Source organism: Lacerta agilis, chromosome 8 (assembly GCF_009819535.1).
Source record: "Lacerta agilis isolate rLacAgi1 chromosome 8, rLacAgi1.pri, whole genome shotgun sequence".
NCBI lineage: Eukaryota > Metazoa > Chordata > Lepidosauria > Squamata > Lacertidae > Lacerta > Lacerta agilis.
The window spans coordinates 67,951,966-67,976,800 of record NC_046319.1 but is presented as its reverse complement, the minus strand read 5'-3'; the positions used below and the strand labels follow the sequence as shown (position 1 = coordinate 67,976,800).

Genomic DNA, 24,835 nt, shown 5'->3' with positions numbered 1-24,835 from the left:
GCATTCACTAATCTCACTGCAGTTAATAAATGGAGGATGAGGTCTTTATTGGTTATATTCTTAATCTGAGGAGTAAAATAAGATAGGGCTTCCTAAGAACACAGGTTTCCTTAAAAAAAAAAAGTTTTTAGACCTCATGAGTACAAAGATAATGTTGGCACAGTGCATTCAGTGGCTGCCAAAATCTCAGAAACAAGAATGGCTGCAGGATAAGGCTTCCAGCTAAGGGATGAGGTTTCATGTCCCTGTGTTATTTCTTCTTTGCCCTGCCCCACTCTGGAGTAGCAGAAAATGGGATAAATTAGGAAAAACCAGTTTTAAAGTGTAGAATATTTCATGCACAGCGAGAGAAATCATGTAGATGTGTTTAATTTGCAAAAGGTCTACAAGTTGCATGATTTGTTTGGTATTCCTCGTAACAGAGTTTTTGATACTTCAATGCAGAATTTTAATTTTCTTTTAAATGTAAAGTTTACCAACCTCACAGTGAGAATTGGTTGCATTCAAACATAATTTGCAAACCATGAATTGGTACTGTGTCTGCCTATTTATGCCAGTTTACAAACCATGTTCTGTGAAAGCCTGCCAAATAAGAATATCCAAACCACAAACTGGGGGTGGTTTGCAAACCGTGGTTTGTACTAACCATGGTTTGCTGTAGCATCTGAAGTCACAAACCACAGTTAGGGTCATTGTTCTGCTTTAAAAGAGGCTGCTGCCCCAGTGCCCCATGGTGAGAGGTGTGACCGTGTGTGTTGAGCAGATGGAAAATGAAAGGAGACAAGTGGTTGCGAACCATGGCTTGCTTGCTGTACATCTTGAAGCTCAAACCATAGCACAGGTTCAAAGCACAATGGCTAGTGCAAATAATGCTTTGGCTTGATGCCTGAACTGAGCCAATGAGTGACTTGGCAGCACTCTGACATTGTTCATCTCCCATTCCCAGGCCTGCAGCGGTGAGGAGTTGGAGCTTCACAGCTATGGCATGCTGTTGCCCTGTGGGGCAGACCGCTTCCGTGGGGTCGAATATGTGTGCTGCCCTGCACGCCCCACAGCTCTCAGGCTGGAACAAGCCACTGAAACGCCCCAGATTCTTGCCCATCTGAGAGAGGAGGCCCTGCACAGGTGAGCAAGCGACCCCAAGCTGCACGTGCCACTCACCCCTTAATGTTGATGGCGTGCAGTATGGGACACTTTGGAGCTTAAGAGGATCCATGTTGGGAAATTGCAATATATTCCCACCCCCCACAAAATAATCAGAATTTATTTGAATTCAGGTTTTTAATTGTGCAAAATTCAAGGCCCTATTTGCTTCCACCCAGGTAGCATTCGCACTGTTTAAGATGTTCTGCAAGGTGTTCCATACACAGTTCCCCCCTCGCCAAAAAGGAAAAGGGAAAAATGCACACCTTTCCCTTTTAAGTATCTGTTGCGCAGTCTCCTGACCAGGTGGTTCTTTCTCCAGCAACAAGGTTCCGACAGGACGCATCCCAACAGAGGAAGAGAGCCTGGAAATGGAGGAGGAAGGGGACCTGGATGAAGATGAAGAGGTGGAGGAGGACGAGGATGATGAGGAGGAGAGCCCTGGAGATAGTGCCCCTGACCCCGACCCTTTCCCTGCTGCCTGGGATGACTATTTCGTGGAGCCAGGTTACTATGACGACAGCATCACCCAGACTACCATCACGACCACCACACAGACCACCGAAGAGGATATCAAAGGTAAGCTCTGGAGGACAGGGCAGGGCTAGCGACTGGAGCCAGGATGGTGAAGCTGTGGACCACCAGATGTTGCTGGGCTCCAGCTCCCTTCAGCCCCTGTGAGTGTGGCCAATAGACGGGGATGATGGGAATTGTAGTCCAACAGCATCCGAAGGGCTACAGGTTCCCCACCTGCTCTTCCTCACTTGCCTGTTCACCTCTCTAGAAGTAGCAGGAGGGAGGAGGAGGAGCTCCATCCTCCTCCATCCTTTCCCTCACCTTTCTGGGAGGCCCTGTTGATCTGTCTTATAAAAAGCAAGGATGAGAGAGGCCTACTGAGGATGCTTATCTCCAGAAATGGAACCTGAACCTAGCTGTACTTTGTTTTTCTGAGAGTGGGTGAAGTCAGCGTTCCCATTCGGGGCACTTCTGAAGGGCGAAGTTCATGGAATCCCTGCTGCAGATGTTAGCACATGAAAGGAGGGGCGCATGGAGCCAGCAACCAGCTACAAGGGGTGGTGGGACGAGACGGAAATGTTCAGCGCTGCTTCTCCTGGTCACGTCTCCTCCTCGTCCTCCTCACAATGGGGCGCCTGTTCTAGAGGGAGCTCGGAACCTGGCTCTTCCTGACACAAAGGGGCAGACACAGTGAGCCAGCGCATCCCTCAGCCGACACAGCTCCGGGGGGGGCACAAGGGGGCACTCCCGCCTCACTCTGTGAGGAGCCATGGGGAGCTGAGAATTCAGTGGTGTTTTTTGTCCTGTACAGTTTTTATAAGAAGTGGGGTTTGATTCAATTTAATGTATAGTTTAGATTTTCATTCAAATGGATCTCAAAGTGGCTTACAAACAGGAAGAAACAATAACATGGTAGAACGTCACAAATACAGGCAGCGACCGTTTTAGGCACGTCCAGTACACGCGCAACCGTGCATGTGCACATCATGCTGAACTTGGAAGTGACCCGAAAAAGTCACAAAAGAGGGCAGAGTGGGGAAGGGGCGGATTGAGGTGTTTGCAGCCTTTTTCATCGTTGTTTGAAATATATGCGATTTCACTTAAATGCAGTGCCTTGGAACGTAACCCCTTCATAAATTGCAAGTTGTCTGTACAGCATAAATCATATAAAATAATCAACAAATAATCTATAAAACAGTTACAATCTACAAAACATTATTAATGAAACAGCAACTGAAAAATAACGTGGGTCGGGCCCGTTATGCCATGTGAAGCTATATTACAGCCTTTGCCAACATGGCTTCCTCCAGAGGTTATTGGACTATGATTCCCATCACCCTGGGGCTGATGGGAGCTGGAGTTCAATGGCATCTAGAAGGTTGGAGAAGGGGATACCTCACCTGATTGGGGAGCCCCCTGTCCTGCGGGGCATGTTTTGTGTGGGTGGGAAGCCCAAGGCACGGCGCCTTGTGTAATGCACTTCCTGTGTTTGCAGTGGCCCCCACCCCTCGCCCCACCGATGGAGTGGACGTTTATTTCGAAATGCCCGGAGATGGGAACGAACATGCCAACTTCCTGCGTGCCAAGATGGACTTGGAGGAACGGCGCATGAGACAGATCAACGAGGTGATTGGGGGGGGGCGCAGCTCTAGAGCAACTGTCATCCCTAGTGAGGGGTGTCCTTGGTGCAACACACTTCCCTTTGCTTAAATTGTGAACCTCTTCAATGCATCGCTAGCCTGTTTCACAACTTAGAAGGCACAATTTGTCCTCCTCGTCGCATAAGATGATAAATTTGCGTGTGTGAATTTGATCACAATTGCTCAGAGGCACATCTTGCTCAATAGGCTTTGATGTTGTAAATTTTCCCCATGAATAAGACAATCCAAGTGTTAACACAATGCCTGTCATGCAGGCCAGCTTTACGAGTGAAGATGAGCTGATTGTTTTGTTTTGGCTGCTGAGTGGATAGATAGGAGAGAGTCTGTGGCAGGGGCTCCAAACGGTCACCTGGGACACCTGCCCATAATTCCATCTCTAAATGTTGAGTTTACTCTATACCAGGGATGTCTAACCGGTCGATCGCGATCCACCGGTTGATTGTGGGGTGTCCCTGGTCCATCCCGGGACCCTGAGCGCCCCACCCCAAAAAACCTCGGACGTGCCTGCTGTATACCAAACAGCAATATCCAGTATATAAAATGCATGCCTTCAAGCCTGACGAGTGATACTGGAGATGTAGGGTGAGAGGACATAATAGGAACTGCATCACGGGGTCAGGGTTTGTGGCAGGAAGAGATGTGGGCCTTTTCGTGGGAGCATCGTCCGCACCTCATCACTTCATTTCAATTCAACAGGTGATGAAGGAGTGGGCCGAGGCAGACAACCAAGCAAAAAACCTGCCAAAGACGGATCGTCAGGCACTCAATGAGGTGAGGACTGGAGAAGAATTGTATTGAAATCAGCTCTGGAGACGCCTTGCCAGTAAAATCAAATCACATTAGTAACATAACAAAGGACCTTTTCAGTGATGGCCCCACAGCTATGGAACGCTTTACCTATCAAAGTGTGAATGGAGCCTTTGAGACTTTTTAATGGGCTTAAAAAAAAAGCATCTATCCCAGCTTCCTTTTTCCCAGGTGTTTTTCTTTAATGATGGTGCTCGTTTGGAAATTGTTTTACATCTTGGACAGATTGTTTCTATGCTTTTAAATGCTGGGGGGGGGGTATTTTTCATGCCAGTATTAAAAATGCCAGCTGCACTGGGAATTTGTTGGAAGGGTAGGATACAATTCCCAAAATAAATTAAAACACGTTTAAAATAACACATTTAAAGTTTCTTTCATTGCTATTTTTGGCTCCTTTTGTAATTTTTTACATTTTTGAATGCTGGTTTTGGAATGTCTATATTTTTTATTTTTTTTGAAATGGTGTCATTTCTTTCCCCCGTTCCCAATCTGCTATTTTATGGAAGAAAGCATATGAATTAACTTCATGTTTCGTCTCTGCAGGTGTATTTACTGGGGCCTCCATCAGTCCAACCCCTCCTATAACCTCTCCAAAAATCCCACACTAACCCGTGGGGAATCTTTTTTGCTTCTGCCCCCACCCCATGGGCCAATTCTGACTGGTGGGCATAGCTACCCGCACGTCAATCACATCACGCAATTGCTATTTCACATGATTGACAGGCGGCTTGCTCCTCCCACCCGCCCAAAACTCAGGGTCAGGTGTTGAAGGGGGCAGCGTGGGAGGGCTTGTACATCTGCTTAACTTCAGCGGTGCTGTGCAGCACCAGATGTCCCCAGACCATCACCCTTTGGCCCCAGCAGATACATTTAACTTCATGACCATCTCGCCTTCTCTCTTGGCTGACCCAGCACTTCCAGTCCATCCTTCAGACGCTGGAGGAGCAGGTGTCTCGAGAGAGGCAGCGGCTGGTCGAGACCCATTTGGCCCGTGTGGTGGCCCTGCTCAACGATAATCGACGGGCGGCACTAGAGAGCTACCTGACTGCTGTGCAGACTGATAATCCCCAGGTAAGGAAAAGCATATAGAGGAGGGAGGGGATGAGTTGGGTGGGAAGCTGCTCAGGGATGCTGTTCTTTACCTTTACCTTTACCTTTACCTTTACCTTTACCTTTACCTTTACCTGGTTGGATGCCATGGCCTCCCTCGAATGGCACCACTCTTTGGGCCTTTTGCGTCTTTTTGGTTTTGTGAAATTAGTTTTTGTTTTGTTTTTCATTTTCATTCTTTTTTATATTTTATACATTTATTTACATTTTATACATTCTTTTTTATATAATTTTTTTTTACAAAGCCATAATCATAAATAAGTAAGAATAAAAATGTGCACCCCACCCACCGAGACCATTCCACTGTAACTATCCAACCTCCCAGAATGTCAGCACGTCTTGCGATGGTTTGACCCCTTTCCGTTTTAACAGCACAAATTCTGCAAACACCCTCCGTATCCTCCTCAAAATCATTTCTCCTGCGTATTCCCCGTCTTACCTTAATGGCACATGTTAACTTATCGTTAATAGCTATATCCCACACCTCTTTATGCCATTCTTCCATTTTATATTCTGCTTGCCCCTTCCACTTCCTGGCTATAATAATTTGTGCAGCTGTCAATGAATTTGTGAGCAAGTCCTTCATAGCCTGTGAACCTTCCACCGTTAAATTAGTTTTTATAAGATCATTGTTGCTTTTGTTTGTAAGCCACTTTAAGCAGCTCCCTTTTGTAGGGGAAAGTATGAGGGGTTAAAAAAAATGCATTAACTTGTCCTTTTGTAGTTCAGACTCTTTCTTCTCCCTCATTGTTATCACCCCCTCTGTTAAAGATCTTTTTGTTTTTCCTTGGAGACCTTATTACCCAGACTCCCTTGTGCTCTGCACTAACTACAGATCTGGGCATGTTAATATACAGGACACATTTGTCCAGCACGTGCCCAGTCTCATGTAGATGCACGTGAATGCTTCACATTGCACATGGATGTGCCACTCCATGTATGTGTGCATTTAAATGTAACTGACTGCACATGACATGCTTACATGAGTAAATGCTTTACACCCATCACCTGTAAGAATCAGCCTTTATAATTCAAGTTCTCTGTGTGCTTGGACTCTGTGAACTCCAGTGTGGAATCTGGACATACACAGAGCAGCACAGCGGCTAAAGTATTAGGCAGCAATCTTAGACACATTTTAAAAGAGAGTAAGCTCTATTGAACTCTTTGGGACTTAACATCAAGCAAACATGCCTAGAATTTCTCTGTTTAGCCCAGGACATCCAGTTCAACTCTCCACGCAGCCATGAATCTCACTGGATGGCTTTGAACCTTTATTCATTGTGTCTCAACCTAAGCTCTACCTCACAGGGTTGTTGTGAGAATAACACGGGGAAAGAGGACCATGTTTGCTGCCCTGAGCTCCTTGGAGCAAGGGCTGAGCCAAAAATGAAAAGGAAGATGTGGGTTCGGGTCAGCTTCTGATAGAACTCCTGAGAATCTCTGATAAACATTTTAAGCAAGAAAGCATTTTTTCCCCTACCCGGCAAAGGCTGAGAATATGAGTTTTTGAAACTTGTATGGGTTAAATTTCTGAAACCAGAATTCCAGTGAGCTAAAAATTATGGCTGTTTGCTACGTTTCCATTGCAGGCTGACTTTTGGACTTCCTGTAATCAAAAAATAAGCAAAAGGGAGGAAGGTACAAGAGATCTCCCCTCTCCACTCCCTTTATCTTTCTGTTGTCTTTCCTTGCAAGCTCCTTTCCTGTTTATCTCCTTTGTCTCCTCTGTGCTTTCTGCTGCTTCTTATGCCTGGTACAGCCTCTTCCCTGTTATTCATCAAGCTGTTTCAGGGCCAGCTTAACTGAAGGCAAACGTAGTGGCAGCCTGGGGTGCCTGCAGTCCAGGGGTGTCTTCCTCAGCAGCCCCCAAGAGAGGAAAAAAAATCTCTGCTAACCTGCAATTTGGGGGAGGCAGTGCAGAGACAGCTTAGCCGCTCCTTGGCATGGCTGATATCCCTTCGTTCCAGAAAAGAGGATCAGGGGCCTTTTCCTGCCTATTCCAGGGCACATTTGCAAAGACATTAAAGATTAGAGCAATGAAACAATTTTCTGTTCAGATTTTGGTCACCTGATGTGCTGAGCAGCAGAGCAAGAGCACTGGGGCAGAATTAGAACTCACGACAAACTTTGGGACAGCATGGAGGGCAGGCTGAGAATGGACGGAGGCTGGCAGGATGTACTGAACCAGAATATGCTGCCCTAGATGCACTGTTACCTTCCCTGTCCTGAACTCCTTGGGAAGAAAGGGCAGGGTGTAAATCCAATTAATAATAATGATAATGGCAATAATTGTCCAGAGCGCCAAGCCCTCCAGTCAGAGGACTGTGTCGCTCCCATGGCCTCTGCAACAGGCCTCTAGTTGTGAATGGAGAACAGTAGCAAGCACGTTGTTGAGTGTCATGAATGCACAATAAAGCAACTGTTTGTTTATTGCATTTGCTGCGCGGGGAAAGAGATGGAAACGAAGGTTGATCTGGGAGGATAACAGACAAGCAAACCACCCTGCCTGCACATTTTGAGGGGGCGGGTGAGGGGGGTTGGAACGGTTAGCCTAGAATAACCTCCGAGAAGAGAAAGATGCTTGTCCCTGTCATCCTGTGTCTTGTAATAAAAACAGTGCGAGGCGAATGTGTTCCAAGCAATACAGATCAAAACCATGCAAAGCAAAGGGCTGGGTATTGTGCTCCTCCTTTGGGTGCTTGGAAATGGACAGGATACGAGGAGGAAGGGGAAGCAGGGCGCAGAAAAGTTGCACGGAAGCTGTCGCGGAATTGTCGGGTTGGAAGGGATCATGAGGGTCATCTGGTCCAACCCCCTGCAATGCAGAATATATTTTGCCCAACGTAGGGCTCGAACCCACAACCACGGGTTTAAGAGTCTCCTGCTCTGCCGACTCAGCTATCCTGGCTGGTTACGTTAAAGACGTTGTTGATAGCATTGCTTGGAAGTGGACACATCTAACATCAGAAGGAGAGCTGGTTGAATCAGGTCAATAGCTCATCTGGTCTCGCATCCTGTTCCCATGTACCTATGGGAAGCCTGCACGTGAGCAGAGCATTCTGCCCCTGACAGTGGAGACCAAACATAGTAATCGTGGCTGGTAGCCATCAATCTCATTTTCCTTTTACAGGGGGAAACTGCTGCAGGGACCCCCAGTCCAGTTCAGGCCCATGTCATGTGAGGAGGGAGATTAATTCTTCTCCTAAACAATTTGTTGTTTGAATCCCCTTCCCTGTTTGGCCCCAAAGGTGCCTTTGCAATGTTGAGAGGTGATTTTCAGCAGGAAAACAGAGGAGAGGGTGTCACACCATCCTCCTATGCTGTGGTTCTAAAACCTGGATCGGGGGCAGCTTTCTTTTCCGACGGAAGAGGCACAACTTGCTTCTAAGCATTGCTGGTTGGAAACAATTGTCCCCAACTTCAGAAAGTAGGTGTGAGCCTTCTTTTAGGAAAAGACACAGGGAAAACATTTAGCCCTATCACACTTAAATGCACTTGTCACTCATGATAGCCCATTTGTGTGCAATGTTAGGGCAACAGCGAGTTTGTGCCTGGGTAGGTGCACCACCAGTGTGCTAGCAGGGCCATGACAATGGGGTAGTACAGTGAGACCAGGGGAATGTGGCAAGCTTACGCTAGTCAGGGCTTTCACTGTGGTCCCATGGCCTGGTTCTGATGTAGGATAACCCGGGAAGAGATGGGAAGGGAGCCATGAAGGTTGTTCAGATGAAGGATCAGGAGAGGGTTTAAAAGTACATTTTCCAACAACAACAAAACTAGCGTCCTTTTTGTTGGGGATAATTCAGACGGAAATTCCCAGGTGTCAAAAGAGGTTATTTATGTATGCTACTACTGCGGCTCATGTTTTGTTAGCCCCAAAATGGAAAATGAGCAAAGTCCCAACTAAAGAAGAATGGCAACTTAAGCTGATGGAATATGCGCAGCTTGCAGACTTGTTGTTGTTGTTTAGTCGTTTAGTCATGTCCGACTCTTCGTGACCCCATGGACCAGAGCACGCCAGGCACTCCTGTCTTCCACTGCCTCCCGCAGTTTGGTCAAACTCATGTTGGTAGCTTCAAGAACACTGTCCAACCACCTCGTCCTCTGTTGTCTCCTTCTCCTTGTGCCCTCCATCTTTCCCAACATCAGGGTCTTTTCCAAGGAATCTTCTCTTCTCATGAGGTGGCCAAAGTATTGCTGCCTCAGCTTCAGGATCTGTCCTTCCAGTGAGCACTCAGGGCTGATTTCCTTCAGAATGGATAGGTTTGATCTTTTTGCAGTCCATGGGACTCTCAAGAGTCTCCTCCAGCACCATAATTCAAAAGTATCAATTCTTTGGCTATTAGCCTTCTTTATGGTCCAGCTCTCACTTCCATACATCACTACTGGGAAAACCATAGCTTTAACTATACAGACCTTTGTCGGCAAGGTGATGTCTCTGCTTTTTAAGATGCTGTCTAGGTTTGTCATCGCTTTTCTCCCAAGAAGCAGGTGTCTGTTAATTTCATGACTGCTGTCACCATCTGCAGTGATCATGGAGCCCAAGAAAGTGAAATCTCTCACTGCCTCCATTTCTTCCCCTTCTATTTGCCAGCAGGTGATAGGACCAGTGGCCATAATCTTAGTTTTTTTCATGTTGAGCTTCTGTAGAATAAGAGAACAAGACTAACATACGTTTAGAGAAGATTGGAAAATGTTTATTGTGTATCTTTGAAAACCTGGGCAGCATTAAGATAAATTCAACAGTGTAAAGAAGTTTTGATGGATGTTATAATGGAATACTGAATGGGTTATTAGTTTATATAAAATAGGCAGGGATTTATGTTCTGCAAAACAAACCATGGAAAGAGAAGAGGGGAAGTCGTTGATATTTTAAGGGTGTTTAAATGAATATTCTAATATTCTAAAATGTAAAATAAAAATTATACCAAAAAAAAGGAGAAGGTTAGCCAGTGGTCATAGAAATGTAGGAAGTGGCCTTATACTGAGTCAAACCAGACTAGATCAGAAGCTGGCAGTGGCTCTCCAAGATTTTAAGCTGGAGACATTTCCAACTTGAAGATGCTGGGAATTGAACTTGGAACCTTCTGCATGCAAAGCAGATGCTCTACCACTGAACTATGTCCCCTCCACTCACTTAAGTGTTTCTGTGAGCTCAGGCCATTAGTTGGTCTATCTCAGGGGTCAGCAAACTTTTTCCTCAGGGGGCCGATCCACTGTCCCTCAGACCTTGTGAGGGGCGAACTATATGTTTTTTGGGGGGGATCCCCCCAACTCTCCCCTCCCTTCTCCACAGCACCGGATGAGCCCCAGCGGCTGCTTACCTGTGCCTTGCGAGCGGCAGGGGCTGGCGGTGGCAGCGGAGGAACGATGAGCGGCTTGAAAGGGCTGGCTCCGGAAATGGCACTCAGCAAACCACAGCTCAACAAAGCCCAGCCCCCTTCTTCCTCTAGGCAGGGCAGGGAGAAGCCAGGAGGGAGGGAGGGAGGGAGGGAGGGAGGGAGGGAGGGAGGAGGCGCCACCGCGGTGTGTGTGAGGGAGAGTGGGGGGAAATGGCACAGCCCGAATGATCAGAATCCCCATGCCGATCCACGCAGTGATTCCCGGACCTTCCGTGGGCCGGCTCCAGAAGGCAATTGGGCCGGATCCGGCCCCCAGGCCTTAGTTTGCCTACCCATGGTCTATCTCAATGATTCCCACACTGATTGGCAGTGGCTCTATAAGGTTTCAGGCAGAGAGTTTTCTCCCAGCCCTACCTGGAGATACTGGGGATTGAACTTGGGACCTTCTGCATGCAAAGCAGATGTTTTGCCATTGAGCCACACCTGCACCTGCCTAACCTGTTTATTTTTTATTTTTTGTTTTGTTTTGTCCTCTCCCTTTGACCCAGCCGGACCGTGTCCTGTTAGCCCTGAAGAGATACGTGCGGGCAGAACAGAAGGACCAGCGCCACACCCTCCGACATTACCAGCACGTGGCAGCTGCTGATCCCGAGAAGGCTGAGCAAATGAAGTTCCAGGTCTGGTTTCCATCCTTCCTCTTCTTCTTCTTTCTCCTCCTGCCCACCCACCCCCCAGGTGCCCCTGTCTGGGGTCCCTGCACTCACACCTTCTTGGAGGAGGGGAGCAATAATAAACCCGGGCTGCTGTCATCCCCAGGTCTACACCCACCTGCATGTCATTGAAGAACGGATGAACCAGAGTCTGGCACTGCTCTACAAGAACCCTCAGCTTGCCCAAGAGCTTCGAGGAGACATTGGTAGGTCTAGATGAGATGGACCCAAAGGCCTGAGCTGGTAGGAGAGGGCTTCCTAGAGATTGCTTTCAGGGGTGTGTGGTGGAGCTCCTCCTCTCTTTATCCCAGCTGCCCATATCATAATATCTTTAGATGAGGCCCTTATGCACAACCAGCTGTCCTGTGAAGTTCAGACCCTTCTTTCTGATGGCACCATCTTTGTGGAGGTGAAGGGCCGTGGCTCAGCGGTAGGGAATCTGCTTTGCACCCAGAAGGTCCCAGGTTCGGCCCCCTGATATCTGCAGGCGAATGCCTCATCTCTGAAATGCTGCAAAAACTGCCCGTCAGTGTCAGGCTCCAGAGACTCATGTCCCCCACCCCTCCCACCCCACTTTGGCAGTAGATAAGCAGAACAAGCGAAAGGAGTCTCTTACCAGTTAGAGATTTTAATGATCACAGTGAGAGAACAAAGAATCCATTCCTAGGAATGAAGATGCTCCCAATTAAGGGTCCCACCCGCTTCCCCCCTAGTCACCCACGTAAGTTCCTCGTCTTGCAACCTGATGTTGCCACCACTGTGCTTTCTGTGCTGCCACCTTATCTGCTCTCCTTGACCTTGGGCTGAGCGGATGGACACTTTCCAGCGAAAGTGAGTCTGTTAGCTCTCTCTCTCTCTCCCGGTTCTTCTCCTCCTAGCTGTTCACCGCCCAGTTCTTCCCAACTTCTGCCTTATGAACTATGTCCCTCTGCGAACCACTGTTCCAAATCTATACAGTCCTCCTGCTCCTGGGAAGATTCAGGGTCTTGACTAGGAGCAGGGGGAGGGGGAGGCTCCCACCATTCCTCCTCAGTGCAGCCCTCCTCAGCACGGTCCCTGACAGTCAGTAGGCGATACTGAACTCAAAGGACTCAGTAAAAGGCAATTTACCATGTGCTTGTTTTGGAGAAGGGCCAAAGCCCAGTAGAAGAAGATCTGCATTGCGTGTGGAAGGTCCCAGGGTCAGGCCTTATGTCTCCGGGTAGAGCAGGCGATGTCCTCATTCCGAAACCCTCGGGAGCTGCTTCCAGTTAGCGGAGACAATATTGAATTAGGTGGCCTAATGGTCCAACTCAGTTTAAGGCAGCTGTCTATATAGTCTTAATGCCCTCCCTTGAAGGGTAAAAACTGCCCAGCAGTGTTATAATCATTTCTATGTCAGATCAAAACTCCTTCATTTGCCTGGGCTGTTTCAAAAAGTCCCCAAATTGTTGGAATTTTATTAGTAGACAGCCCCATATTTTTTCCGTCTATAAGACACTCCCATGCATAAAACACCCCCTATTTTGGGGGACTCCGATTTAAGAAAATGGGGGAAGATCTACCCGCATATAAGACGCCCCCAAATTTTGGACATTATTTTTTAGGGAAAAAACCTAGTCTTATACATGGAAAAATACGGTATATGTTTTTAAACACCTTTGTCTTTGGTTGTTATGTATGCTGATGTGCTCCTTAATTATATGGCATTCATTTTTTATTTATATTTGCTTTTGTATGCCATCTTGGTGCCTCTGTAGATGAAGGGTAGTCTAAATGCATTTCTTTTTAATTAAAGAAGGGGAATTCTGCAAAATGCTGAATGTCCTCTTTGCGTGAGGGGTTAGATTTGCCAAGCAAGGACAAAGAGGATCCCATAAGGATGGCTTAAAATAATTGATGATGATGATGATGATGATGATGATGATGATGATGTTTGGGGGGAACGGTTGCAGCACACGTAATTGCAGGAGGGTAGGAGTGGAGTCGGCTGAAGTTCATGGCAACTCTCTGACCCCTTTCTCTGTCATGTTCTCCTAGAGGAGCTGCTGCGCTCAGAACGGGTGACCACCAATGATCTGCTCACCACCTCCATCTCAGAGACACGCACCACTGAGGAATTCCTGCCCATGGACAGTAGCGAGGACTTGGTTTCTGAGAGCCATTCGTACCCACGTGATGGAGAAGGTGAGTTCAGGATGCCTTTGAAAGAGATGATGCTTTGCTTAGCGAAGATGACCAGCACACTCCTCAAGTCACGACTGTCCCTGGAGCATCATATGGCCCTGTACAAAAGGAACTGGTTCACAGGAGATCTTGTTTTTATTTTAAAATAAGTTTAGGCTACTTACTATTCAGAAAATTTCAAAACAGTTCACGCCATAAAGATATGCATTAAAAACATTTCCCAAAAAATGATACAGGCATATAGGATTGAGGAATCCAGCATTAATCATCAGGAACTGCCTGAATGATGGGCAGGGATGGAGGAGAAACTTGGTTCTGTTTGAGTTTTAATGTGAACCTGCCCAATTTGGATTTTTTCAAAACATAGCTTTCCTTAGAAATTCTCACTTCTAATTTTGTCACTTCTAATTCTGCTTGTTTGTTCCCTCTTGTGAGTGAAATCGGTAGGACTTGCTTTTTGGTGCATAGATGTTTGGAGAAGACATATCCACTGGGGAAACTAAGGTGCTTCTAGGCTGTTGCTATTTGCAGGTGTGATTCAGTCACTTCCGAGCAAATTCAGGTTGTATGATTATAGTTGATAAGAAAGCCTTAATCTTGCTTCTCCCCCAAAAAAACCAGACTTCTTGCAGTAAGGAAAGTGACGGTGAAATGCACCAGGAATTGTGGGTTGCCAATTGCTTGATGCAACGTCATCTAACCTCCCTGTGATCCAATCAGAACAAATATTCAGTAGACAGCATCTAATCTCTCCGGGGGGGGGGGGGAATCACGATGGTTGCTCAATAAAGCCTTTTCTAGAACTGGCTCTGTTGACACCAGGACTAGATTTCTTGGCTCTGTTTTCAATTTAGCCAAATTCTCACTTATTTTTGTATTATATTTTAAGTTGCTTTGGTTTTCTTTCCTTCTTTTAAAAAAGCAGCTATTGAGTACAATAAACCAATCATCACCATGAGTGCACGAAAAGCAGGCTGTCTGGAGAGGCATACAGGTTTAAAAATAAGAGAGATAGAGATGAACCCAGCGAAAAGAATCCAGCCACAGAGAAGAGAAATAATGAGAGAAGCCACCAAAGCAAACAGCAGCAGTCTGGAGACAGAAAAGAACAGATAGCAGACACACATTCCAGATGTAAAAATGGCTGGCTTGGTGACTGATTGTATCTGAGGATCAAAGGATAATGAGGAGTGCTGAGATTGCATGCTTGGGCAGAAGGATGGATGGTGAGATGATCAAAGTCCACAGAGATGCAGACTGTGAAAGAAACGAAGAAAGAAAATATCTTAAATTTGATGGAGAAAGGCCATAGCTCAGTAGTTCCCTGGCGTGTCTGGTTAAAAAGGATCTAAGAGCCGGTGATGGGACAGACCTTTGCTGGAGACACTGGAGAGACACTCAGACAAGGCTGAGATAGATTAATAAATATTCTGACATGGATTAAAGCAGTTTCCTATGGGCTGTTCTTAACCTTTATAAAACTCAACTTTTAGACCCGGAACTCACGCCCCATATGAATGGGTTGAGTGATATAGCCGAGTGAGAGATTTGTGGATGGATTGTTGCTCATTATTTGACTCTTTGGTTCACTGCTCTCTTTCCATCATCTGACGCATTATCAGTATGGTCAGTTTTGCTTCAGTGTTGATAATGACCATATTTGTTGAAATTCCATTTATCTTCCATTTTAAGGAGCTCCGAAAGGCTCTCTCCAAACAGGGCGAATGGGCATTAAAACAGCTAATGCAATTCAATGCAAGCAAGTGCGAAGCTTTGCACATTTGGGGCAAAAAGCTGCATCTTCACGTCTATGTTTATGGGGTCTGAACTAGCCAAGACTTGCCAAGAAGGAGGTCTTGGGATTATTATGGTGGATAGCTCAATGAAAATGTCTATCCAGTCTGCAGCAGCTGTGAAAAATATGAATTCCATTTTGGTGACCATTAAGAGCATAAATTAGGAAAGGAATCTAAAAGCAAAACTGCCAATATAATAATGTCATCATAAAAAATCTATGGTGCGACCACATTTGGAATACTGTGTGCCGTTTTAATTACCGTGCCTGAATACAATATGATATTGTGGAGCTGTAAAACGTTGAGGAAAGGGCAATTAAAAATGATCAAGGGGCTAGAGCAACACTTTTGAGAAAAGGTTACGGTGTTAGGAGCTTTTAGTTTCAGGCGGGTTGGGAGAAAGTGAATAAGGGAGAATATTACGTAAAGAATAAGGGTAGAGAGATGTTTTGCACCCTCTCATAATACTAGAAGCCAGGATCTTTCAATGAAGCTGAATGTTTGAAGATTCAGGACAGATGAAAGAAAGTGCTTATTCACACAGCACATAGTTAATGGCCACAAGTCTGGGTGGCTTTAAAAGAGGGTTAGGCAAATTCTTGGAAGACAGAGCTGTTAATGGCTACTAGTCAATTTTATGGAGTTGTTATTAGTGTACAAAGCCCTGAACAGTCGGAACCCACATGCTTGAAAGAGTGCTTCCCCCAATACTTACAAGTCCTGCCTCTTCATATTTGTGGGAGGGGCTCTGCTTGTGATTCCGCCAATGGACACAGCCTCGGCATAGCAATGTGTGGCAGGGCCTTCTCTGTGGCTGCCCCTATTGCAAAATTGCCCCCTGATGGAGATCCAATTGAGCCCCACCCTGATTTCTGATGGGCAGCAGTTTAAGACCTATCTATTTGTCTGGGCCTTTGGTGTATAGTCAGATGGGAGGTTGAGTGTCCAGTTGTTTGCCTTCCGGTGTATTGCATCTAATGATTTAATCTTTCTGTGTTTATTGTTTTGATGCTGGTTTTACCTGTATGATTATTGTTAGACCGCCTGGGCTCCTTCTGGAAGCAGGGTGGGATATAAGAATAAAAAATAAACAAGTGAAAATAATGATGGCTGTGTACTACCTCCCAATATTGGAGGGCATATGCCTCTGAATACCAGTTACTGGGGGGGCACAAGTGGGTAGATTGCTATTGGACTTGGGTTCAGCTTTCAGGTTTCCCAGAGGCATCTGGTTGGCCACCTTGAGAACAGGATGCTAGACTGTTTAGGGATAGCTCAGTTGGTTAGAGCATGGTGCTGATAACGCCAAGGTTGCAGGTTCAATCCCTGCATGGGACAGCTGCATATTCCTGCATTGTATTGGGTTGGACTAGATCAGTGTTTTTCAACCACTGTTCCGCGGCACACTAGTGTGCCGCGAGATGTTGCCTGGTGTGCCGTGGGAAAAATTGAAAAGGTTGCAGGCGTGGATGCCGAAGCGGCGCTTGCAGCCGCCCAAAGGCCGGCTGCGCCCAAAGGGGACGGTCACCGGCTCGTCGCCCTCATCGTTGCCGCAGCCCCACGCGGGCGGCAGCTTCCGCAGGCTGCTGGCAGCGTAGAAGGCCAGCACGGTGCAGCAGGACAGCCCGACCGCCAGCAGACGCCGCTTCAGCCCCGGCACCCCCGGGTAGGAGAAGCCGTGGCACGGCCAGGGCGCACAGCGCGCAAGCCGGCCTCTCAGCGGACACAACAAGCCCGGCTCCGGGGCTCCATCGCGGGCCGCCGTCCCCGCCGCCGGCCGAGGGGATGAAGAAGGTGCCGAGGGCGCATCGTGGTCCTTTGGCGGCGTTTGCCACCGCCTCCTGCCCAGCCCCGCCTGCGAGAGCGCCGAGTGGTGCATCCCGATGGGTCCGGGGTTGCAGGCCCGCCTTCCCCAGAGGGGGCAGCGGGCTCTCCGGCCTCCTCCAAGCCCTGCTTCTAGCGGGAGGGTGGCCACTCCAAGGATCCGAGCTCCTTGGAGAGCCGCCGGACACGCCCTGGTTGCTCCTTGTCCCTTTGTTTGTTTGTTTGTCTGTCTGTCTGTCTGTTTGTATATGCCGATTTCCTTGGGATGGGCAGAGATTCAGCCGGGACAGCTTCCCCCTCCGCCAGCACAGCGGGAGAAGGGATGGCATGCACCTGTTGGATTTCTGCCTGCTGTAAGAGGTGGAAGGTGTGAGCCCGCGAAATCGGATGGCTTCTGCTGTGCTGTTGCCCTCTGCCTGCTCGGAGATGCAGTGATTTAGTTGGGAGCTGGAACGGTTTAGTTGGAGTTGGAACGGCTTCTGTCTTGCCTACCCGGGAGGGAAATGCCCAAAGCTCTCGCTTTAACAGCGCGCTCCCAAGCATGGCGTACTTAGAAGTCAGCCTCTGGTTGAGTTAACCTGCTGCGGTATTGCAACCCGAAGCACGGAGAAGTGTGACGCAAGTTGTGATCACGATGCAAGAATGAATTTTTTAAAATTAAATTTCTGTTTTACATTTTAGAATATTCACCTTAAAATGTCAGTGACTTCACTTCCTCTCTTTCTGTGGTTCATTTTGCACAACATAAATCCCTGCATATTTTATATAAACTTACTAAACCATTCAGCTTTCCATTATTACATCAGTAAAAACTTATTTACACGGTTGAATTTATCTTAATTCAAGAGAATTACTTTATATATAGTCAATATAGGCACAGAGTTAATTTTTTTAACATTTTCTAATGGTGGTGTGCCTCGTGATTTTTTTCATGAAACAAGTGTGCCTTTGCCCAAAAAAGGTTGAAAAACACTGGACTAGATGATCCTCGGGGTCCCTTACAACTCTACAATTATACGATTTTATGACTAGATGGATCTTGTTCTCTTATGTTCACAAACCCAATCCTGATCAGGCCCTCCTACAACTATTTAAACCAGTGTTTCCCAAACTTAGATCTCCAGTTGTTTTTGAGCTACAGCTCCCATCATCCCCAGCTATCAGGACCAGTGGTCAGGGATGATGGGAATTGTAGTCCAAAAACAGCTGGAGACCCAAGTTTGGGAAACACTGGTTTAAACAATACAGTGATAAGACTCAGCACATTGAATGTGTTTCCTTGTTTAATGGCATCGTCTAGTTCAGGCTTCCTCAACCTCAGCCCTCCAGATGTTTTTGGCCTACAACTCCCATGATCCCTAGCTAGCAGGACCAGTGGTCAGGGATGATGGGAATTGTAATCTCAAAACATCTGGAGGTTAAGGAAGCCTGGTCTAGTTGGACCCTGTTAGAGAGCAGCATAACTAAAGCTGAGCTGGGATTTGAACTTGCAACTCAGTGCCGAGTCTAGACACGCAGCAGAATGAAGTGTTGGAATCGACTGCAGCAAGGCATTACACCCGTTTGAGTGCTCCCCTATGTTAAAAGCTCCCCGCAAACAGAGAATGAGCTCAGCAGACAGCCAGGCTAGAGCTCTGCTGTTCTGCTTTGCTACTTGCTGAGTGTGTAACACAGTGGGTCGCCAAACTTACCTGGCCTCGGGCCGGTTCCTCCTGCGCCGATCGCGTGGCGGGCAGGAGGGCAGGGGAGCGTGCGCACTCGCTTTTTCCAGTGCGGCATGGCACCAGAAATAGCTTGTGCGTGTGCACACAGACCTCCGCAGACCCAGAAGTGTGTCGGAAATGACGCCCATGTGCACAAGCTATTTCCGGTGCTGCGCCGACCCGGAGATGGGCAGCTGCGCCGCGCCAATAAGAGCGGGCGTTGGCAGCGGGGGTCATTGAGCGCTGGATAATTGGCCCACGGACCTTAGTTTGGGGACCCCTGGTGTAACATGAGGAAGCATTCCAAAGCAGTATCTCCCACCTGTAGTCTGAAGAGGTTGCAGTTCCAAGACTTCTTTTTTCAGATCCTAAGCAGTGATGTCATCTTCTGGAGCACCGGGTGAGGCGAGGGTAACTGATGGACTTTGTTCTTGCTCTGGCAAGTGAATGAGGTACCGGTAGTAGCGAGACTTTCATGTTTGCAGATTAGCATAGAGGAAGTCAGGGAATGAGGAAAAATAATCAGAGGCTGGATACTTTGTTCCTTTTCTTTTGATAGGGTTCCTTTTTCGTGCCTTCAGTTTTTGAATATCAACATTTCTTTGCTTGATTGCTAGCATTTCTAATTAAAAAACTTAAAGGTTGCACTTCAGTTGGCTGAAGGTATCGGTGTGTTTTTAGAAGTTGAACCTATGCAATGAGAAGGTCAATGGAGCTACTCCCAGGAAACCAAGCATAGGATTGCAGTGGTGTTGATCTTAATAAATTGTGGTTGTGTTAATGTGCTGCTGTGCATCCCCATAATAATGCCTGCATTTTTGTCCTTTACTTGGGGTGTGTCTATAGGGGCCCTTGCACTTCAAAATGTATCACTTTACCACTGCTCCTGTTGTGTATGGACCCAGCGTGGGTCCAAACACCAGCAGTCATCGAAAGAATTCCGCCGGTGGCTTTTGCAGATGCTCACCTGTTCAGCCCATGGCATCTCCAGTTGAAAGCATCCAAGTGGCCGGCGATGGGGAAGACCCTTTGCTTGAGACTTTGGAGGGCCATTGTCAATCTGAGTAGGCAGTACTCTTCCATTTGAGGAAGGGCCCCATTGGCTCAGTGGTAGAGAATCTGCCTTGCCTTGCAGAAGCTCCCAGGTTCAATCCCCAGCATCTCCAGGCAGGGCTGGGACAGACTCTTCTGTGAAATCCTGGAGAGCCCTGCCAGTCAGTGTGGACAGTACTGAGCTAGATGGACCAGTAGTCTGGCTTGGTGTAAGGTAGCTTCCTTTGTGCTGGACTAGATGAGGAAACAGCAGGCCTGGCAAAAGGCAATTCCCTGTGCCTGTCTCCTGCAATCTGCAAGCCTCTAGGTTTCAGGAAGAGACTTATTTAACTGAAGCCCTTTCTGCTTGGGCAACAACAAAGGATGAAAAAATCTGTCTGTTTCCGTTTCTCTCTGCTACTAATTTTTCTCATCTTAAATTCAGTTTACTAGATTTTTGCATCAGTTTGTGAATCTTTTTTTTAAACTTCTCATGAAAATGCACCAACATTTTAGTGTGCATTTCTGCTAACATACCCATTTTTGCAAGTGATTTCCCCCGTCATAGAATTGTAGAGTTGGAAGGGACCTTAAGGGTCATCTGGTCCAACCCCCTGCAATGCAGGAATCTTTTGCCTAAGATGGGGCTTAGACCCATGACCCGGAGATTAAGAGTCCCACGCTCTACCAGCTATTAGATCATTTTTGCCTGTTTTTTGTGTTATTTTGCAGTCACAGATGCATTTTATGTACACTTTCTCCTAATTTACACATTTTTGGGATGTGCAAATTTTGAAAGATAGCTGTTGTTTTTTTGCAAAAGCCTGATGCAGATAGTCTCTCTTCCAATGCAAACTGAACTGGATTTCTCGCCTACCTCCCCTCACCAGTGCTAGCAGCAGTATGATCTGGACATGTTTAACATCAGTTCTCCTGTGGTGATAACCTAAGATATATTGCAGGCAGAAATTTTGTGGTCTAAGGGGAATTTGTTGGGGGGGAGCCAAAACCCAGCCGCATACGGGGGATATTTTACTCAGTTTTTCACAAAACAGCAATACAGCCCACCAGCTTTTAAAACAGAGATTGCCTAATGGGGTTAGAGTTGTTTGGTTGCCCTGCTGCTTATGAGCAATTGGGCAAAATACCTATGTGCTTTTTTTGTTGTTCTGTCTTCACAAGCAAAAGGTCTGACTTCTGTCTAATGAAAGCAGAACTTTCTAGGGAAGAGGATATCTTTAGAGGGGGTCAGACCCCAGGAGCACTTCTTTGGCGATAATCTTATAATAACCCTTTGGTGAGCTGGACCATAAAGAAGGCTGATCGCCGAAGAATTGATGCTTTTGAATTATGGTGCTGGAGGAGACTCTTGAGAGTCCCATGGACTGCAAGAAGATCAAACGTATCCATTCTCAAGGAAATAAGCCCTGAGTGCTCACTGGAAGGACAGATCCTGAAGTTGAGGCTCCAGTACTTTGGCCACCTCATGAGAAGAGAAGACTCCCTAGAAAAGACCCTGATGTTGGGAAAGATGGAGGGCACAAGGAGAAGGGGACGACAGAGGATGAGATGGTTGGACAGTGTTCTCGAAGCTACTAACATGAGTTTGGCCAAACTGCGAGAGGCAGTGAAGGATAGGCGTGCCTGGCGTGCTCTGGTCCATGGGGTCACGAAGAGTCGGACGCGACTGAACGACTGAACAACAACAACAACAACCCTTTGGTTCATGTCAACCCGTTCAGTTTGCTTTTATGAGTTCAAAGCATGAATGGTAAAAATAATAATGCTCTCTGGGGTGTGCAACTCACCTCTCACTTCATCCTAGATTATTAAGAGACTCTGTAGCACAATAGCAGCGATGCTGTCTCCTCTGGTATGCAGAGTTAGGCAGAGGGAACTGCACAGCTCCCTAGAGGAAAACAGCGGCCTATGAATGAACTAAGATAAAAGAGGGTGGCTCTAGAAGAGCGGACTGATGCAGTGATCTTATTATGCCGGATGGCTGCTACACCAGAACAATCACCTCCGCAATGTGAATGGTGCTCCAAAGAGGCAAAGTCGACAGTGTACAACAGCAGCTGTAGGAATGAAAGCGAATGGAGCAACATGGACAGCCAGCATTGCCAGGAACTCCTGCTGCTACCTATTAATCATTGCATTACGCACTGACGGTGCCTCGAGGCTACCTGCGCGTAGGAGGGGCTAATTGGGATGTTCAGAAGAGCAACTTGCTAGGCTGAGGCCTCCTTACCCTGTCTCAGGCACCCTCATGCTCGTTCATTGGCATTCTCCCTGACGTCCACATTTATGGCCCTAACCACTTGGGGGGAAGGCAGTGAAGTCATTGTGACAATATTTCTGTGTCCAACTGGGAGTGTCGCATCAGAATCACATCTCCAGTTCTGCTGCATGTATCCTGCAAGGAACCACGAGCCGTGTCCCCTTTCACTTTCTGGTCCCTCACGAATGTGAGGAGACGTATCAGCTGTTGGGAGAGTGAACCTTCCCCATATTAGTTTTTGCCTCCCTGCTTGCCACCAAATGCGGTTTTTATTTTCTTCAGATGGTGTCTAAATGATGATACCTCGTGATGGGTGAGGGGGCAGTGGTTGGGCACCTGCTTGGCATGCCCTTGTTCTCTGGTGTGCAGAAAGTGGACAGAGATGAGTTTTTCTTGCTCACTGGAACTTGGAGTCTCAACAAATCTAAACAAAGTCCTTCCCAGTTCAACTAGCCTTTTAAGTAGTCATCTTTCCTGGTCTGCCTCTTTATTAGAATGGTTTTTGTATGTTCTAATTGTTTTAGATTTTGTGCATTTGATGCCCAGGGCTCCTTCAGGAGGAAGGGTGGGATATACATTTTATTAATAATAATAATAATAATAGTAGTAGTAGTAGTAGCAGTAGCAGTAATAATAAAATGTTATCAGGACTGACAAACTACTTCACACAATGCATAGTTCAACTGCATCATTCATCACCACAAGGTATAGTGATGGCCACCAAACTTGGACAGCTTCCCATGGATGTTAGACAAATTCATGGGGAATGAAGCTATCAATGTCAACTAGCTATGATGCTTCCAATATACCTCTGAACACCGGTCGCTGGAGATCACGAGTGGGAGAGGTCTCTTGAACCTGTGTCCTGCATCTGGGCTTCCTGTATGCTGGACTAGATGGGCCTTTGGTCTAATCCAGCAGCTCTCCTTTTATGTTCTTAACTTTCTTTTTCTGGCATGCCTTGTTTCACTGGCTTTCAAACATTTTTTTGCCTGTAGAAGGAATTCTTTCTTCCACTGATGTATTTGCCTCAGGAAGAGCCCCTTAAATATCAGTTGTGAAACTCTTGTTCAGTATAGAAGGTTCTGGAACATCTTCTTGCTGTTGTTGCCATGGGTGCAATAGACCACATACTCAGAACTCACCCAATGCTCTCCTACAAGAGAGGAAGTGATAACCAAAGCATCTTTCAGGGAAGCTTTTCCGCCATTGCTGGTCTTCTCTTTGAGGGGACCCCCAGATTAGGGGTGAGGTATGCAAACATATCTAATTCACACTTCCTGAAACGGTATGTAAACTGAAACACAGACATCCTTTCACATGTGAAAGTTTCTGAATTTTGTAGTGCAGTTCTCCAGCCGAGTAATGTGTACAAAAAAATTCACATACTAGGGTAAAGTATGCAAAAAGTGCACATTTTAATGAAAATAACATACAAAAATGCATTGTTTTAAAAAAGAAACCACTTTGCTTTAATGTGTATGTTACAAACATTGCATACAAAAATCTGTGTGGAGAAATCTGCAATAAAATGCTGACGAATTTTCCTGAGGACCTTTTAAAAAGAGATTTGCAAATTGATATGGAAAGGTGGAGAGCTGAATTTAAGATTTGAAAAATGGGGAATTGAGGGAAACCAAAACAGATAGGTTAGCGCCTGTCCCTACCCCAACCACTAATGATACCATGTCCAGTGAATCTGCAGTGCTCCTTCAAACACAGCTTGAAAACCAGTTGCCCTACTTTCTAGCTTTGCCTTCTGCTATCTCAACACCCTTGGCCTCAAACTTGTCTTCTTTTTTTCCTTTTTCTGTTCTTTTCTTTCTTTTGCTATGCTTAATCTCTTCTCCTGCTGCTCTGTGGGGAACGGGCAGATTCTGAACAAGCGGACAAGAAAGGTGAGTGCCCCACTCCCATATACAACACCACCTCCTTGTAAATTTTGGTGGGGGGGGGGAGAAGAGTTTTGGGTCATTTGTTGCCCAAAATAACTCCATGCCAGAGTAAATGGTGATACCTGAGACGCTTAATGATATGAGACCTCTGTTCCTCTGTCCCACAGCTTCAGGGCTGGCAGAATATGACTATCCAACCAGTGACAAGGCCTTGCTTTACGAATATGAACGTAAGGTAAGCTGGATGGTTCTTTAGCATTCATTGTTTTTATTAAGATTTATAGCCTTCCTGTACTCCAAGCAACTGAAGGTGATGGGCATGGTTCCCCTACCACCAACTCCCATTTCAGCCTCACAATAACCCTATGAGATATTCTGAGACCCACTCCATCTTTAAAGCGCACCCCACCCACCCAAGAATTCTGGGCACTGTGGTTTCTAAAGGGTTGCTGATTATTATAACTCCATGAGGAGTAAACTACAGTGCCCAGAATTCTTGTGAGGGAAAGCGTGCTTGGATTTGCTTTAAAGGTAGAGTGTGTACACAGCCCGAGAGACATACTTACGGACTCAAGGTCAGCCAGTGAGATTTGTTGCTGAATGAGGTTTTGAGCTTGAGTCTCCTCAGTCCTAGCCTCACACCCTGTCTAGGCACCACAACTCAGTCGCTATCATTTTACCTTCTTAGTTTTATTAGCTGTGTGGCTGGTTGCTTTCAAAATCAAAAGCGGGCTTAAGCGTCTTGCAACTTCTGGGGATAGCAAGGCTCAGGATGCCTACCAAACTCTCTGGTGTGTTGGCTTTTCAAATGGAGGGAGAATTTTAGGCCATGAGGTTCTGAAAACAAAT

The 24,835-nt window shown here is 46.7% G+C and overlaps 1 protein-coding gene across 3 annotated transcripts in view; it reads left to right on the top strand.

The window, feature by feature from the left end:
• The window catches only part of APLP1 (amyloid beta precursor like protein 1), a 53,726-nt gene that overhangs the window by 15,675 nt on the left and 13,216 nt on the right, over positions 1–24,835 (top strand). For 2 of the 3 annotated variants that reach the window (XM_033158090.1, XM_033158092.1), the window contains exons 5-14: positions 947–1,125; positions 1,466–1,722; positions 3,155–3,285; positions 4,017–4,091; positions 5,040–5,198; positions 11,128–11,256; positions 11,396–11,495; positions 13,309–13,455; positions 23,966–23,989; positions 24,154–24,221. In XM_033158090.1, coding sequence (XP_033013981.1) covers positions 947–1,125; positions 1,466–1,722; positions 3,155–3,285; positions 4,017–4,091; positions 5,040–5,198; positions 11,128–11,256; positions 11,396–11,495; positions 13,309–13,455; positions 23,966–23,989; positions 24,154–24,221 — 1,269 coding nt within the window. The remainder of the gene's footprint in view (positions 1–946; positions 1,126–1,465; positions 1,723–3,154; positions 3,286–4,016; positions 4,092–5,039; positions 5,199–11,127; positions 11,257–11,395; positions 11,496–13,308; positions 13,456–23,965; positions 23,990–24,153; positions 24,222–24,835) is intronic. The other variant, XM_033158091.1, reaches the window with a different exon arrangement.